This window comes from Erinaceus europaeus, chromosome 8 (genome assembly GCF_950295315.1).
Source record: "Erinaceus europaeus chromosome 8, mEriEur2.1, whole genome shotgun sequence".
NCBI classification, from domain to species: domain Eukaryota; kingdom Metazoa; phylum Chordata; class Mammalia; order Eulipotyphla; family Erinaceidae; genus Erinaceus; species Erinaceus europaeus.
In genome coordinates this window covers 39,105,329-39,123,971 of record NC_080169.1, presented here as the reverse complement: position 1 = coordinate 39,123,971, position 18,643 = coordinate 39,105,329, and the positions used below count along the sequence as shown (strand labels likewise).

At 35.5% G+C, this 18,643-nt stretch overlaps 1 protein-coding gene across 7 annotated transcripts in view; it reads right to left on the bottom strand.

Annotated features, from left to right (window-relative positions):
• The window catches only part of DGKB (diacylglycerol kinase beta), a 918,246-nt gene that overhangs the window by 199,726 nt on the left and 699,877 nt on the right, over positions 1-18,643 (bottom strand). For all 7 annotated transcript variants that reach the window (XM_060196157.1, XM_060196152.1, XM_060196155.1 and 4 more), the window contains one exon: positions 10,244-10,439. In XM_060196157.1, coding sequence (XP_060052140.1) covers positions 10,244-10,439 — 196 coding nt within the window. The remainder of the gene's footprint in view (positions 1-10,243; positions 10,440-18,643) is intronic.

Sequence of the window (18,643 nt, the reverse complement as noted above, 5' to 3'; positions counted from 1 at the left end):
TACTGCTCATCTCTGGCTTCTTGTGATATGGGTGATTGTACCTGGAATTTTAGAACCTCAAGCATGAGAATCTGTTTGCATAACAATTATGCTATATTCCCCACCAGAGTTTGTTTGTTTTTATAAAATCTCTACTCATCTCTGTCTTCTGGCTGTACTGGGTTTTGTACCTGGAACCTTTAGTGCCATGGACTAGGAGTTTATATGTAAGAAACTATAAATTTCTACTGTGAAAATTGGGTTGAAACTTGCAAAATAATGAGACAGGACCATCACATATCACCATGCACAAAATCAATACCATATAGATTAAAGACAGACATTACACCAAAAGCCATCAAATATATAGAAGAAAAATTGGTGGAAGACTCCATGATATTTGCTTCAGGCATGACTTTAAAGAATCAAATCCAATAATAAGGAAAACAGAAACAAAAATAAGCCAACAGGGCTGCATCAAATTTAAAATCTTCTGCACAGTGAACTGAAACACCATAAAACAAAATAATACTCTACTGAATGGAAGAAAATCCAATACATCAGATAGCAAATAACTATAACAAATTCACAAAATTCAACATCAAACAAAGCCACTAAAATGAGGGCAAGGGCACAGACAGATTGTTGACCACAGAGGATATCCAGATGGCCAGTAGATATATGGGGAAATGTTCAATGTCATTGATTATCAGAAAATCATAAATAAAGGTAACAAGGAGAGACCACATTACACCTATGAGAATGCCATATACTTGGAGAGACAGAAGCAACAAATGTTGGTGAAGATGTGCAAGGAAAAGTATACTTCTATACTGCTGGCAGCAATCTAAGTTGATTTGTCACTTATGGAAGATAGTCTGGAGATATCTCAGAACCGACTCTACCACCCATCAATCCCTTTCCTGGGAATCTAACCAAAGAAAACAAAACACTTATCCATAGAAATCTATGTACACATACAGCAGCACTACTTGTAAAAGCTCAAACATGGAATCAACCTATATGTTCAACAACAGACTAGTGGTTAGAAAATTGTGGTATGCATATACAGTAGAATATTACTCATCTGTTAAATTAAATTAGATAAAGTCATCTCCTTTGCTTTGTCTTGGGGATGGAACCTGAAAGAATCATGTCAATTGAAATCAGCTGAAGGAGAACATGAATACCAGATAGTGTTACTTAAAGTTGGAACTTAAGAAGCAAGAAGGGAAAGAAGAAACACAAAGTAAAATTTGGACTGGACATAGAATACTAAAGCAAGGTTTAATAAATCAAGAAATACGGATAGATGGTGGAAGTGGAGGGTGTTGAATGAGCATTGAGAACCCAATGAACAGTTGTGGAAGTGACCCTAAATTGGTGGGATTGGTTTCCAGACAACTTCCATGGAAATATGAAAAACTGTATCTATGTAACAACTGTTTTGTAAAACACTATTTTCCTAATAAAACAAGATAAATAAAAGACATTGAAAATTTCAGATCTTACTAATTTTACTCTCAGAACTTCTAGAATTATATTAAATGTTACACTCATGGCTCTTGCCAATTAATGTTTGGTGGTATGAGAATACATATTCATTCGTATTTATAGTTTGTGCTTTCCAAACTTCTAGGAAGCTAGCAGTTTCTAGGAAGTTGTTAAAGAGTCAAGACAAATAAAAATTTCCTAAATGCTTCTTCATAATTACATGCTTTTGTAGGACATTTATCTAGACAAATAATAAAAGTACATTCTCCTTCATTTTAAAATGCATTACTATTTTAATGCAATATGTATTTTATCCTTGAATTATTGTATTGAAAATTTAAAAATTATTTTAAAAAGATACAATTATTCAGCATATACTGGTGTATAACACATAACAGTTTCAAACAGAAATTTGTGTATTTTGACAATTTTATTAAATATGTACTATTTGAATTACACATTAATAGAAAGTTTTACAGTAAGGAGTTTAAAAGTATATAATTAGGAACTCATTTTGACATTTCCCTTAAGGTTACTAGATAGCAAATATTGGACCTATTTTCAACCAATGAATTATCACTATAAAAAATGCAGATATTTTTGTTAAGCACGACATTTAATAATCACTACTTTTTCCTTTTTTATAACTAATTTTAATTATTTTTAAACATTTTTAGGGCAGAGACAGGGAGAGGAAAGGATGAGAGAGAGAAAGAGAGAGAGAGATAGAGAAACTGTAGCATTACTTCACCACTAATAAAGCTTCTGCCTTGCAAGTAAGAACTGGCAGCCTTAATGCAGGTCCATGTGCATAGTATTGAGTGGACTCTACCAGGTGTGACATTACCTGGTCCCTATCACTATCTTTGTCAATACTTTTAATTTCCAGTTATAAAACAATGAAGCTTGAAATCCTTGTTCTTAAATTTTAATAGTTTAGTCACTGAATTCAATGTTTGAAAAATATTCTTCTCACCAGCATTTGAATGCCAAATAAATTATATCTAAAATAATTATTTATACAACTTGAAACACTCTTCTGGGCCAGTGACATAGTTCACCAAGATTGTGTGATGCTTTTCTATGTGTGTAATCCAGGCTTCATACCAATAGTCACTGCTTCGAAGGAAGTTTCAAGGCTGTGGTCTCTTTCATTCTCTCTCTGTCACTACCTACAAAAAAATTTCTGAAAATTACTTTAAATAACTCAAAAAAGTATCTAGAAAATTTGTAATAATGGATGGAAAGTGTCTATTAATATAAACTGTCAAAAAAAACTTTCAGGGTGTACATATCTCACAATACAAACATAGTGTTAAAATTTTACTATTTGTGCAAATAATATATAATAATGCATATATAACATGTAACATATATAGCATATAATATAATGCAAATCATATTAAATACTTTGACATTAACTCTTCCAAAACTCACAATCTACAGTTTTAAATCTATTTATTTTTATTTTAATCAGGGAGCCACAAACAAAGCTCTGTTTTATGGTGGTGCTGGGAATTGTAGTTGTGCCTTTGGAGTCTCAGGCATGAAAGATTTTACATAACTACTGAGTCCCCACTCCCACCATCTACATTTAAAAGACAGTCATAAGACTCATTCCCTTATTTAGCCTCAATGGGGGAAAAAAAAGTTTTAAAAACTTTCATTAACATCAACTCATTCTTTTTATCAAATATTTTTTGGTTAACTTTCTTTTCTTACTACTGCTCCACAGTTTCAAATTAATGATAATAACAGTTACTAGATATACATATATTGTTTGATGTTTAATCAACACTATAGTCTCTTCTCTTACCCGGAATAAGAAAGAGTAAAGGGATTTAGTCTTTCTTGGCACAATGCAAAGTCTGGGGTGGGGGCACAGGTGATGCAAAAAGTATGTAGAAAAGCTCATTTTGGGAGGACTCTAGTCAAGGTGACTAGAAACTAAGTAAGGCTTACACCAAAATTTTCACAATTAGGGCCATGAAGTGATAAAAGGCGGTGAAAACTGTAATGTTAGTTTAATGCATTTAAACCATTTTTGTTCACGCTTTGCCATATCCATAGACCTCTGTTATTATCATTATTTTTTTAACTCTATGTTTACTTAAATTGACTTATTTGACTGGGTGATATGTATTGCATCAAAGCAAAAGACTGTGGAGAGAAAGTGGGTGGGAGAAAAAAAATAATAAAATTAGTAACAGCAAAAGACTCTTATAAATTTGAAAAGACAGCTTCCTTTTAAAACTTTTATTATCTTTATTTATTTATTGGGTAGAGACAGTCAGAAATCGAAAGGGAAGGGGGAGACAGAGAGGGTGAGAGACAGATAGACACCTGCAGCACTGCTTCACCACTTGTGAAGCTTTCCCCCTGCAGGTGGGGAATGGGGACTTAAACCTGGGTCCTTGTGCATTATATCATGTGTGCTCAACCAGGAGTGCCACCACCTGGTCCCTGAAGACAGCTTCCTTTAGCATAAACAGAAAATGATTCTAATATTTAATCACAGCTTCTAGACTTTTTAACCATAATAATCTGTATTTCCTTAACCATCTCAATTTTCCATCAGTAGAGGACATGCAACATTTTTTGTAAATCATGTCCAACTAAAAATTAACACTGATAAATAAGAATTAAATAATATCAAACTTTATGTATGCTATCATATGTTAAATACTTTTTAAATTAAGGTTGAATATAAGGAGTATCTGGCTGGCTCTATCTGTGGGGGGGTAGATAGTCATCTATTTAATAAGGTATAAATCAGAAAGTCCATCTGCTCCTGGCAGTTCCTCCCTTAGGCAAATATCTGAAACTATGGTTTAAATATAATTACATTTTCTCAGTGTTCTTTTAAACCTTTAAAACAGCTAAACTTTGTGTGTAAATGAAGCAATTTTGTAAAACCAGTAGATAAGAGAAAAGGAGAGTTTTATTTACACAAATATTTTTACAATTTCTAGATTGCTAATACTTTCAGTATCATCTATGTAAACAAAAGAGTTATTCTGATTAGGGGAGTTATAGTGACATACCTAAGCTGTTTTTTGTTGTTTTTTTAAATCGAATTCTGTATTTTGTTTTGGTTATTTGACATTAGGAATCTATTCAAAAGGATATGTACTCTTAAATGGTTTTCTGGTACCGTTCTCTTCTCAGTCTTTGAAAATGGATTAGCTGGACTCCTATCCTCAATGCTAAAATCACTAAAATAACTTAAAAATGTACATATTATTTGAGAAATTGTTATTGTTTTGTTATAAACAATTCAACTTCATTTTTAATGATGCTACTTACTATCAGGCTTAGATATTCATTAAAAGTTTTAATTACCCCACCTGCAGGGGAGTCGCTTCACAGGCAGTGAAGCAGGTCTGCAGGTATCTATCTTTCTCTCCCCCTCTGTCTTCCCCTTCTCTCTCTGTTTCTGTCCTATCCAACGATGACAACAACAATAATAACTACAATAATAAAAAACAACAAGGGCAGCAAAAGGGAATAAATAAATTAAATAAAAAATAGTTTTAAAAAGTTTTAATTATAAATTTATCTTATTTGGCATATATAAAACTATTTTATTTTATTTGTATTTCCTTGACTATTAAGTGTGGGATATTTGAAAACACACACATACACACACACACACACTGAAAGATAATACAATTATTTTGTGGAAATGGTTAATATAAATGTTTTTTGGAAAATAGTTTTTAAAATTGATTTTTATTTCCATTTAAGTATTGACCATAGAAGATCAATACACTTTCCTTTTTTAATAGTGTGTGTGTGTGTGTGTGTGTGTGTGTGTGTGTGTGTGTGTGTGTGTGTCTATCTGTATCCAGGAAGGAAGGTGAGGATAAGGAGATACATAAGGAGGAAAGGACTTGGCTTATGTTTGGTACGGTAAGAGAAGTAATGGTTTTAATATTATTAATATGACCCAAAGTTATGTAACACGACTTATTTTTTTACCTTAGTTTTTATTGTTTCAAAGTATGGCAATATGAACCAAATTTTTATAGGGTCTCTGAGAAATTGCAGCTATAACTCTGTTAAACAGGGTCTGAGAAATAATGGCTTATTTGAAGGCCTTGATTTCTTTTAAAATGCAAATACTTTTACTATCTTTTACAATCAATCATTTCTACATTAACGTGAATGATTTTATTAAACATCTTTCTGAGAGCAGGGCTTAATTCAGCAAAGGAGAAGCAAAGATGAACTCAGCAAATGGAACAGATGGAAAAAAATAATATTAAAGCTAAGAACTCTAGAGAACCCCTTGGCATATTTACAATTTACTTAATGATCATGACATTTACATATGGTATATTAATTGGTATTAATATTTTATTATTAATATTGTATTATATTCTTTCGTTCCTTCCTTCTTTTTTTTTTTTTTTTTGCCTCCAGGATTGTGCAACACTACACTGTTTCTAGAGGTCAATTGTTTTTTTCATTTGATTGTATAGGACAAAGAGTAAGCAAGAGAGGAGAGGGAGATAGAGAGATGGAGTTAGAAATAGATAGAGGTTCGAGCCCCCAGCTCCCCACCTGCAGGGGAGTCGCTTCACAGGTGGTGAAGCAGGTCTGCAGGTGTCTATCTTTCTCTCCCCCTCTCTGTCTTCCCCTCCTCTCTCCATTTCTCTCTGCCCTATCCAACAAGGAACAACATCAACAATGGTAATAATAATAACCACAAGGAGGTTACAACAACAAGGGCAACAAAAGGGGGGGAATAGCCTCCAGGAGTAATGGATTCATGGTGCAGGAGGAAAAAAAAAAAAGAAAGAAATAGATGGAAAGATAGTACCTGTAGACCTGCTTTGCCTCTTGAAAAGTGGTCCCCCTGCAGGCACAGTGCTGGGTCCTTGCTTGAGTCCTTGCACTCCCTATGATGTGGACTTAACCCAGTTTGTTACCACCAGCCCCTCCACCCATTTTTCTTAATTTAAGTGTTTCTATAAGTAAAATACTTTATCTTAAAAGAATCTAGTTTTGTATGTTTCTTCTGTTTCCCCTTACCCTACATACACAGGCACACTGTGTCTCCACTAATTTTCCTCTAAAGTTTGAATATAAACATCTTTCCTTTCCAATACAGTAATCTTAATTTAAGCTTCATGTTTCAACAAAAGTATATCAGAAGCACATGAGTGACTGAGTCATTATAGCATATATATGTATATGGATATGGATATGGATATATACATATATATTCCTCAGCTATCAAAAATGAATTCACCTTCTTCACCCCATCCTAGATGGAGTGTGAAGAAATGATGTTAAGTAAGATAAGTCAAAAACAAAAAAAGGATACTTACTGGAAAATCTCATATACAGAAGCTGAAAAACAAGATCAGAAGGGAAAACACTAAGCGGAACTTGGACTGAAGTTGGTGTATTGCACCAAAGTAAAAGATTCCGGTGGGAGGGGATGGTTTGGGTCCTGGATCATGATAGCAGAGGAGGACCTAGTGGGGCTTGAATTGTTATGTGGAAAACTTGGAAATGTTATGCATGTACAAACTACTGTATTTTACTGTCAACTATAAACCATTAATCCCCCAATAAAGAAATAACAATAATGAGCTGTAATTTAACATTTCAAGAAAGTGTTTCTTGACTAAGAGGAAAGCTAAAGTGTTAACTTTTCCTTATTGGGCCTGCAAGGTAGTTCACCTGGATAATGTGTCTACTTGTCATACACATGAGAGAGGTTCAAGGCAGATCCCCACAGTACTGTAGAAGCTTTACTGCTATAACATATTTCCATCTCTTTGTCTTTCTTTTTTGATTCCTAACTGGAAGAAAGTTAGTTCAGTGCAGAGAAGGACCAGAAAATAAAAAAACCTTTTTCTTCATGATTTATTTATGTATTTTCTAAGAATAAACAATATTAATTTGAATATGAGTTAAACAAATGTCTTGTACTGGAATGATGCTTCTCATATTACATTCTAAATTCAATAGATATAAAATGTTTGTGAAAACTTCAAATTACATTTGGATTTAAAAAATATTGCTTGACCCTCATATTCGACACTATGGTTGTTTTTATGTAAAAAATTGAAAACAAATTCAGATGATAACAATATTATTACTTAGAAATTGTATTCAAACTTTTAGTTTAATTTTGACTGAAGTGTAATATTTTTTAAACTGAAATATAGGAAGGACTTAATTATTAACAGAACAAGTTTGTAGTCCATAGGCATCTCTTTTTTAGAAAATAATGTATTCAGTTATTTTGTTCATTTTTATCTTCCTTTAGTGAAAAGTTAATACATTATGGTAGAATTGTTTACACAAAGGTACAATTTCTCATCTCCCTGCGATAGGTGTTTGTAAAACACTCTCACTCCCAACTTTACCCACCATCATGTACAAGGACATCAAAGACTCACTTTTTAAAATGCCTATTTATTTAATTTTTATAGGACTTAGAAAAATTGAGAGAGGAAGGGAAGTAAGAGATGGAGAGAGGGAGATGCTTGAAGCATGAAGTCCTTGCACATGGTAAAAGCCTCATATTTTTATTGGGTTATATATTTTTCCTTTTTGAGCTGTGTGATTTTTTTGTTTAATGTTTGCTATCAATCAGATGTGTAGTGAGTACATATCTTCTCCCAATTACAGAATTGCCTGGCTATCCTTGTGTAGTTTACTTTCATGTGTAGAAAATTTTCAGCTTCATGTGTTCCTAACTTGGTTTCATTTACATGCATAAAGGGTTGAGTCCCCAAATATATATATGTGTACACACACACACACACACACACACACACATATGATGTTAAAGTCCTACAGTGCTTTACTCATGTTTTCTTCTGTGTATTTTAGAGTCTCATATTTATTATACAGCTTTTAGCTTAATTTTGATCTCATTTGGGTGCATAGTGTAAAAGGGTGGTCTACTTTAATTTTCCTAAATGTGGCTCTGCTCAGTTTTCATAAAAGCATTTGTTGAAAGGCCTTCTTTTCCTCATCAGAATGGTTTTTGCCCCTTTGTCATATGTTAGGTTTATACATGTGGTTTTCTTTTCCTTGCCTTTTGATTCTTTCCCATTGATCCAAGTTTCCGGTTTTAGTCCATTCACACTGTTTTAATTACTATTGTTTTGTAGTATAAACTGAAGTTGGGGAGCATGGTACCTCTTTTTTTCAACAAGTTCCTTGGTTAGTCTTTATTTATTTTTTTTGTGGTTCCACACAATTTTTGGGACTAGCTGTTCAATTTCTTTGAGGACAGTAACTGAGATCTTGATAAAGATTGCATTGCGTCTATGAATTTCTTTTAGTGGTATAATCACTTCATATGGTCCACAGTTATACCCTCACTCACTCATTATTAAATAAATGTAATTTTTTTTTTTTACTACACTGAGATTCTACCTCACTGAACTGAAGCAGATTATTCCTACCTTTTGGTAGGAATTTAATTAACTCCTGTTAATGAACGCGAGTTCATTACCCATTTTGTCTCTAGTTACGTCCTGTCACCTTTCAGAAACCAAGTTGTAGATGCTATCATGATTCCATCCTGACTTCTCAGGCACATGACCTCACCAGTGTGTCCTGAAACCTTGCCTCTCCGAGCTCAAGCCCACTGGGGAAGGATAGAAATAGGCTGGGGGTATGAATCAACTTGCCAAAGTCCACATCCAGCAGAGAAGCAATTACAGAAGCCAGAACTCCTACCTTCTGCACCCCAAAACCAACCTTGATCCATATTCCCAGTGGGGGAGAAGTTATAGGAGGAAGAAGATAAGAGGGCTCTGAATACCAGTTTCATCAACACCCAGAGAGAGAGGAGGAAAAGGAGAGGGACATATAGAGGTAGTAATGTTGTCATGAGTGGCTTGGGGAGGAAGAGAGGATTGGATCAGGAAGAAAAATGGGGCAATTATGTATAAATGCAGACAGATAGTCGTAGAGAGGATGGCTGGCCCAGGTGGTGGCTTGCAGTGGGGCAACTGAAGATTCAGAACCCTGGTGGTGGGAATGGAGTGGATTGATACTCCTGTTGACATGCAATTTTGTAAATAATTATTAAAGCACTAATAAACATTTTAAAATAAAAAAAGAAAGAACTTAAATAGAGAAGGCAGAGGGAAAGAGACACACTTGTACACATGTGAAGATTCCCCTCAACCACTGCAGATGAAAATTTGGTACTTGAACCTGGGTCCTTGCTCATAATAATATATGTTTTCTACCACATGCACCACCAGCAGTCTTTTATGCAGAATACTTAATCAATCATAATTTAAATATGATAACCTGATCAAAGAAAGACAAGACTAAGTACCTTACTATAAAGATACAAAAACAACTTTTTAAAATTATATTTATTTATTGGATAGAGACTCAGAAATTTAGAGTAAAGGGGATGACAGAGATGGAGAGAGACACCTGCAGCCCTGCTTCACCACTTGTAAAGCTTCCCTCTGCAGGTGGGGATACTTAGTACATGTAGCAACTAAAAAAATCATTTTATCATGTGTATTTTTGTTTTTCTGTAGAGAAGGTTATATCAAAAAGAAGGAAAATGAAGGAAAAAAAGCATAGCAAAATTATATACAGCAAATTACATATGATTTCAGAATCTACTTCAGTAAAATCTGATCACATGCATATCTGATATTGTAAAAAACACCACTTAAAAGATACCAAAAGAGAATAATACACTGAAGAACTTTTAAGTTTTATAGGAGTCTATAAAAGCATATTAAGATGCAAGAGTCAAAGAACTTACCTTGACTTGCAAACTTCAGCTCCTTGGCATCTGTGAGTGTGGTCCTTTTGTCAGTTTCCTTTTTTTCTATACGTCGATGGCTTCTTCTTTTCTTAGACTCTCCCCAAAGATTGGACCCTCCATGCATACTTGGTATGTTCAAAATAGCAATTCCTTCCAGAGAGATGTTAATTAATTCTATCTGTACACCATCACACTGATAAATTAAAAAAAAAATAGAAACCATAAGATATTTTCTTTTTTGTCAACTTTTTATTTTGATTTTATCATTTAATAAAAGCTTTTATATCTCTCTCATATCTTCCAAACAAATCTCTGAAGTGTACCTAAAAGGTTACCCCAAATGTCAATATAAACGATACAGCAGTCACATTTTTTTCCATTGGAAATTGCAGTAGTGTTTCCAAGATTACACATTAGTTGATTATTTTTTTCTATAGTGTCCACTGCTTATGGATGTCACTTACATTGTGTCTATATTATATTTTTTCTATGTTCCCATCTTCTTTTTAAGTCACACACACACACACACACACACACACACACACACACACACACACACACACACACACACACACACTACTACTACTACTACTTCTAAATGTCCTTCCTTTTTTCCTCTTCACTCTCTAAGTCCTGATGGTGAAATGCAGAGCCCTCTGGTCATCTTCCCCTAACATTTCTCCTCCTCTGGGAGTATAGACCAAAATCTTTTAGGGGTGCAAAAGGTGGGAATTCTGGCTTTCGTAATTGCTTCAGAGCACATATGTTACAATGCAATGCACAAGGAATAGGGTTCAGGGCCCTGGCCTTGACCTGCAAGGGGAGTTTCACTCGTAGTGAAGCAATGCTGCTGGTGTCTCTCTCCTTTTCTCCTTCTTTATATCCCCCTTCCCTTTTAATATCTTTTTGTCTTCTTCCAACATATAAATAAATAAATACATAAATGTTTTTTTAAAAAAGAAATCTGAATTACACTTGAGTGATCAAGGATGCTTTCTTGGACTGTGTTGTTTCTGCTGGAAAAGCAAAGGCAAATGATGCTTAAGTAAATATGGAGGACCAAACAGACTGAATATGGAAAAAGCCAAAATTCCCAGTTAATAAAATGAATTTCCCAATGTAGTACAACAATGATAGAAATGGTTGCACTCTCCGAAGGGAGGCTGGGTTAACATACATTGCCACTTGAGGAAGACTGGTCATGAAATGACGCAGCCTAGAATGTTCCTAGCTGTGAACATGGCATATGGCGATGTAAGCTCAGACAGACAGGTTTGTAGAGGTTAAACGTGCTTCTGTGCTAAATGTGAGTAGACATTGGCCCTAGGTCAGATCAGTGGGGTTTACAGTTAACAGTATATTCATGTACTTTTGTCATATTTGGGAGCTACTCTCTGCCCTGATCTAGCTTTCTAGTCCTATTCCTAATTCTGACTCCCTCTTCCCAGAAAATACCTTTAGCAACCTGCATGTTAGCTGTGGCACTCAAGCAAAAATCAGTAAACTCCTAGGCCCCTTGGAATATACTTAAAGTAGACTTCCTAGCTTCTTCCAATGTAAGACCCCAAATCTCATCTGCTATATTCTTACCTTTAGGTTCCTGATCATTAAACAATTTGTCCTGCACTGTATCTTACTGCTTTTCAGGCACCAAGTTGCAGATGCTACCATAATGTCATCCTGACTTCCCTGGGCAGACAACCTCACCAGTATTCCTAGAACCCCACACCCCCAGAGCCCTACCCTAGTAGGGTAAAATAGAAACAGGCTGGGGGTAAGCACCGACCATGTCCAATGGAGAAGCAATTACAGAAGTCAGAGATCCCACATACTGCACCCCATAAAAATCTTTGGTTCATACTCCCAGAGGAATAAAGAATAGGGAAGTTTCCAATGGAGGGGATGGGATACGGAATTCTGGTGCTGAAAGTTGTATGGAATTATATTTCTCTTATTTTACAATCTTGTCAATCACAATTAAATCACTTATAAAAGAAAAAAAGGAATTTCCAACCCATCATTGCTTTTTAGCTGCTGTAATAATAGACTGAGAAATAAAAGATTTTCTGATTTTGGCTTTTTGCCTGGTGATAAAGCACCACAGTGTTTATAGAAAATATTAATATATTACATAGCAGGCTATAGTGGAGATAGCCCCAGTATGGGAAGTATCATGTGGCAGTATGAAAGGACAAGTCCTGCCTCTCCTGCTCCTGGGTCTCCTCTTTCCTCTTGCTTTTTGCCAAATAAACAGCTGTTTATTTTGCTGCTGAAACTATTTTGTATCTTGAAATGCTTTTCTGAGTCATGAACAACTTAAATAACATTTGCTGTCCAGTTCCTTATTTGCAGTGGCCACACTTTCTTTTCTTTTTTTTTTTTCTCCTGTTCATTTCTACTGATTGACAGATATAAAAATGACATACTTGTGAAATGAAATGGTGGCTTATTTTTCTTTCTAGGATGTTTTACTTGTTTACTTTATAAAAGAGAAAGATCACATTTTTTCCTCCTGCAGATGTGGTGCCAGGTATAAAATGCAGGAACTTACACATGTTAGTTCTGTGCTCTACCCATTGTCACTTCACTGCCCTCTATTTTTCTTTTTAATTTTCTAAGATGATAAATATAATTACATCCCAGATAATGCTCTCCTATTTTATATTTTGCTACAGTATCGAAGATGTAAATAAACAATGCATTGTGTTGTGTGAAGGATCTTATTAGTATTTCATAAATTCAAATTTTTCTTCAATGAGACTGTTTTAGTTGTCATCATTATTATTATCTATTATTATAGAAAACTCATGGATTCTAACCTCATTATTCTCTATTTCATGGCATTAATGATCTTTGAAAACAGTAGAGGCAGTATGCCATCAAAATTATTTTTGAAAATCTTTTTTCATATTTGCCTCATCATAGTCAATCTTGTTCACTAAAATATAAAAAACTGCAACATAAAGCAACACATCTTGAGCCTACTTGGCAAGGCAAAGACAAATGCTAGAGAAAGTGCCAACTTTATCATTTAATTTGTTTCAAGAAGGGTGAAGCCAAGGTCTAGGTGATACATTTATTCACCAGGAACAAGTGACTTTCCCTTCTTTTCATGTATTAAATTAAGATAATTTCTTTTTACTAAAGAATTCTGCTCATGTGTATACTCACTTACTGCTATATATTCTAGATAAACAGATATTAATTTCATAATTAAAAGTAATCTTGTGTAAATACCCTGCAGGCCTCAATGAATCAAACACATACTGTGTGTCAGGCCTCCCACTGTCTTCAAGTGGAATGTACTGGCTGGATAATTAGATAGTACATATTTTTTAACCTTATTTGCATGCATATTATATCTTTTGCACACTGACAAGCAGCAGTAACAACAAAAGTCAGATTACCACAGGGAATTCCCACAAAGAAGTCTTCATTCCTTATAATTTGCAGCCTAAATTAAAATAATTTGATCTTTGACAAGGATGAAATGTCAAGCAGAAGGGGGTCCTCTACAAGCCATGGCCTGTGGCTTCTGAAATCTGCCTAATTTATGTCAGTCACTTCTTAATACATATTTAAGTATTACACGAAAAAGATGATAAATATGCAATCTGACACCTTTGGTATTTCCCTGCTGTTAATTTATAAAGGTCTGGCTTCCCCCAAACTGACTAAAATCATTTAAATAACAGAAGAATTGTGAAATAAGCTGAAGTTGAGCCCTAGCTTCCATTTTCACTCAATATTGAACACAGCAGGTAGTACACTAAGACAATTATTTGACTAGGCCTTAGAATCCTGCTGTGACAAGTTACTTTCCAGAATTAGTGAAGGAGTATTCCTTTGTTCATCCTTGGAAAAGAAGAACATGTTGCAATTTTTTTTTTTTAAATGAACATGGGGAGTTACATGTGACAAGTGGAAAACATCAGTTTTGTTCATAATATTATTCATGTTTTCACTCTTAGAATCTTATCACATGTAGCCAAGGAGTCCCCAAGAGGAATTACAGATGCAGAACACTGAGATTCCTATGAGAGCAGGACATGCACTTTTATAAATTTCTATTTATTAAGACTGTGTTCCTACTACTTATTGACCTTAAGCTACCTTCATCTGTTTATAGTGTGTTTATGAACTTTGAAAATTTTAGTGCTAGCTCTGATAGACATCAGGAATTGGAGTATACCAGCAGAACATATGGAAATAAAAGGCAAAGTGAAGGCTATGAAATATAAACAAGTCAGATATGTTCATCTACTTGAAAAATTTATGATTTTCAGAAAGTTAGCTATAGAGAGACTATAAAAACTCAAAAGCTGAGGAAGATGGCGGACTGAGAAGCTGCTAGCAGCGTGTGCTCTGATCACATCTGGAAACGGTAGGATTTTCTGCCTTTAGCAGGCCAGTCAATAATTTTAGTCACCAGAGAGGTGACTATAATTTAATTTGGGTTAAGAATTAGAGTAGGTGTGGAAGATGGCGGACTGAGAAACTGCTAACAGCGTGTTCTCTAATCACATCTTCGAGAAATGGTAGGATTTTCTGCCTTTAGCAGGCCTGTCAATAAGGGGTGACACCAAAGAGGTGATTATAATTTAATTTGGGTTAAGAATTAGAGTAAAGGTGACACGGAATAGCGGGGCTCCAGACTTCCCAGGCGGCGCCGGGCAAGGCGAGTGCGCCGGGCATTGTCCTCCGCCCGGGAAGGCGGCTCCTCCGCCGGTTGCAGAGCGCGGCGGGCAGAGGACCGGGAGAGAGCACTTTAGCTCGGGGGCTTTCTCTTGGGAGACTCCAGGGTCCAACACGAACCTGAGGGCGGATCCAAAGACTTTTTAAGTATAGCTCTCATTGGATTAAAGGACTTGGAGCTAGTTTTCATTTTCGAGAAATCCTTTAAAAAAGTCTGGAGGGGGGGGTTTCCCGGAAGATGGCGGACGGAGAAGCTGCTAGCCGCTGAGCTCCGAACGCACTCCCCTGGAGACAATAGGATTTTCTGCTTTTAGCAGGTCAGCCAATAAGGTGTCCTTAGACACCAAGGAGGTGACTATAGCTTAATTTGGTTTAAGAATTAGAGTAGGGAAAAAATTCTTTTTTCTTCCTTTGAATTTTCAAGCATACATCCTTCCTGCCGCACCCCCCACCCCATAAGCAGTCCCTGGGACCAGCTCCTAGCAGGTTACCCCATACCACCAAACAAGGTGTTTTTTTTTTTTTTTTAATTCACTGATACACATTTGGGAAGTTCCTTGCACTGCTCTTTATTACAACTCTTCTTCTTATCTTCTCCCTTTTCTCTCTCTTTCTCTCTCTTTTTTTTTAAATCTTGTCATACACTTCTTCTTTCTTCTTTGCCTTTCTGAATTTGAATTACTTTGGGGAAGAAATCTGACTCAGAGTGGACTCTCTATGTGTGTATCTCTGCTCTACTTCCATTTCCCCTCTTGATATCCCTAGAATATACAGTGGATAGTAGATTTTCATAACTGTCTATTCTTGCTATCCCTTCTTTCTATTATCTTTCTTCTTCACTGAGATTTGGTTACTATTTTTTCACGGACTGGAGACATTATTTGGATAACTGGTAGAGATTAAACTGCTTCAATATTTGCTTCAGTTGCTATTATAATTCCTGAGGTTGGTGAGTGCAATTGTCATAAAGGTAATTAGTACAGTGCTGCTTGTACAAAAGACACAACAACGGAGGAACAACAGAGCATAAAAAAAAAGAAACACATAAATCCAAAAAATGGGTAGATCAAAAACAAATAAAACTGCTACTCCAATGAATGAAGACAAGAGCCCAGGAGAAACTACAAATCAGCCAGAAGTAACCATAGATAAGAAAAGTATGCAAGCAATAATAAACTTATTAATCACAGAAATGAAAACAACACTGGAGGAAAGGAATGGCAGTATTAGGGAAACAACAGTTGAGACCCCCAAGGAAAATACTGATCATCTTGAGGCAATTAGAGAACTGAAAGCTGAAATAGCTGTAATGAAGAAAGAAGCTGAGGCAAGTGAAAGCAGACTAACAGAAGCAGAAAACAGAATTAGTCAGACAGAGGATGAGTTAGAGAAAACGAAGAAAGAGGTGAAAGAGCTTAAAAAGACATTGAGAGACACTGAAAACAACAACAGAGACATATGGGATGATATAAAAAGAAGTAACATTTGTATAATTGGCCTGCCAGAGGAAGAAAGAGAGGAAGGGGAAGCAAATATTCTAGAGGAAATAATACAAGAAAACTCCCCAGACCTGAATAACAGAAAGGATATCAAGGTTCAAGAGGCCCAGAGAGTACCAAACAGAATCAACCCAGACCTGAAGACACCAAGACACATCATAGTCACAATGAGAAGAAGTAAGGATAAAGAAAGGATCCTAAAGGCTGCAAGAGAGAAACAAAAAGTCACATACAAGGGAAAACCCATAAGATTATCTGCAGATTTCTCCACTCAAACTCTAAAAGCCAGAAGGGAGTGGCAAGATATCTACCGAGCCTTGAATGAAAAAGGGTTTTAACCAAGGATAATATATCCTGCTAGACTTTCATTCAAGCTAGATGGAGGGATCAAAACCTTCTTAGATAAACAACAGTTAAAGGAGGCAACCATCACCAAGCCGGCCCTGAAAGAGGTACTAAAAGACCTCTTATAAACAAGAACATCACTATAATACTTTCAATATATCAGAGTAAACAAATTGTTTTTTAGAACAATGGCACGACAATACATTAAATCCATAATATCAATAAATGTCAATGGCTTAAACTCACTCATCAAAAGGCACAGGGTGGGGGGATGGATCAGAAAACATAACCCAACCATATGCTGCTTGCAAGAATCCCATCTGTCACAACAAGATAAACACAGACTTAAAATGAAAGGATGGAAAACTATCATACAGGCTAACGGACCACAAAAAAGGGCAGGAACAGCCATTCTCATCTCAGATACGATAATTTTAAATTAAATAAAGTAATAAAGGATAGGCAAGGACATTACATAATGATTAGAGGATCAATCAGCCAAGAAGACTTAACATTATTAACATCTATGCACCCAACGAGGGACCATCTAAATACATTAAGCATCTACTGAAAGAATTTCAAAAATACATCAATAGTAATACAATAATAGTGGGAGACTTCAATACCCCACTCTCACACTTAGACAGATCAACAAAGAAGAGAACCAACAAAGATACAAGAGAATTGAATGAAGAGATTGACAGACTAGACCTCTTGGACATTTTCAGACTCCTCCACCCCAAAAAACTGGAATACACCTTCTTTTCAAATCCACATAACACATACTCAAGGATAGAACACATGTTAGGCCACAAAGACAGCATCAATAAATTCAAGAGCATTGAAATCATCCCAAGTATCTTCTCAGACCACAGTGGAGTAAAACTAACATTTAACAACAAACAGAAAATTATTAAAAGACACAGAATTTGGAAATTAAACAATATGCTCCTTAAGAACCACTGAGTCAGAGACTCACTCAAGCAGGAAATTCAAATGTTCCTGGAAACTAATGAAAATGAATCCACAACTTATCAAAATATTTGGGACACAGCTAAAGCAGTACTGAGAGGGAAACTTATAGCCATACAATCACATATTAAACACCAAGAAGAAGCCCAAATGAACGACCTTACTGCACACCTCAAGGACTTAGAGGAAGAGGAACAAAGGAACCCTAAAGCAACCAGAAGGACAGAAATCACTAAAGTTAGAGCAGAAATAAACAACATAAAAAATAAAAGAACCATACAAAAGATCAATGAAGCCAAATGTTGGTTCTTTGGAAGATTAAACAAAATTGACAAACCCCTAGCCAGACTCACCAAACAAAAAAGAGAGAAGACTCAAATTAATAGAATTGTAAACGATGCAGGAGATATCACAACTGACACCACAGAAATCCAGAGAATCCTGCGAAACTTCTATAAAGAACTATATGCCACCAATGTAGAGAATCTGGAAGGAATGGAACAATTCCTAGAAAACTATGCACATCGAAAACTGAACCAAGAAGAACTACAAAATCTAAATGCACCAATCACAGACAAAGAAATTGAAACCGTTATTAAGAATCTCCCCAACAACAAAAGTCCTCGACCAGATGGCTTCACAAACGAATTCTACAAAACTTTCAGGAAACAGTTAATACCCATACTTCTTAAGCTATTCCACAAGATTGAAGAAACAGGAATAGCCCCTTCCACCTTTTATGAAGCCAACATCACTCTGATACCAAAAGCTGATAGGGACAGAACAAAAAAGGAAAACTACAGACCAATATCTCTGATGAACATAGATGCCAAAATATTAAACAAGATCTTGGCCAACCAGATACAGCCACAAATCAAAAAGATTG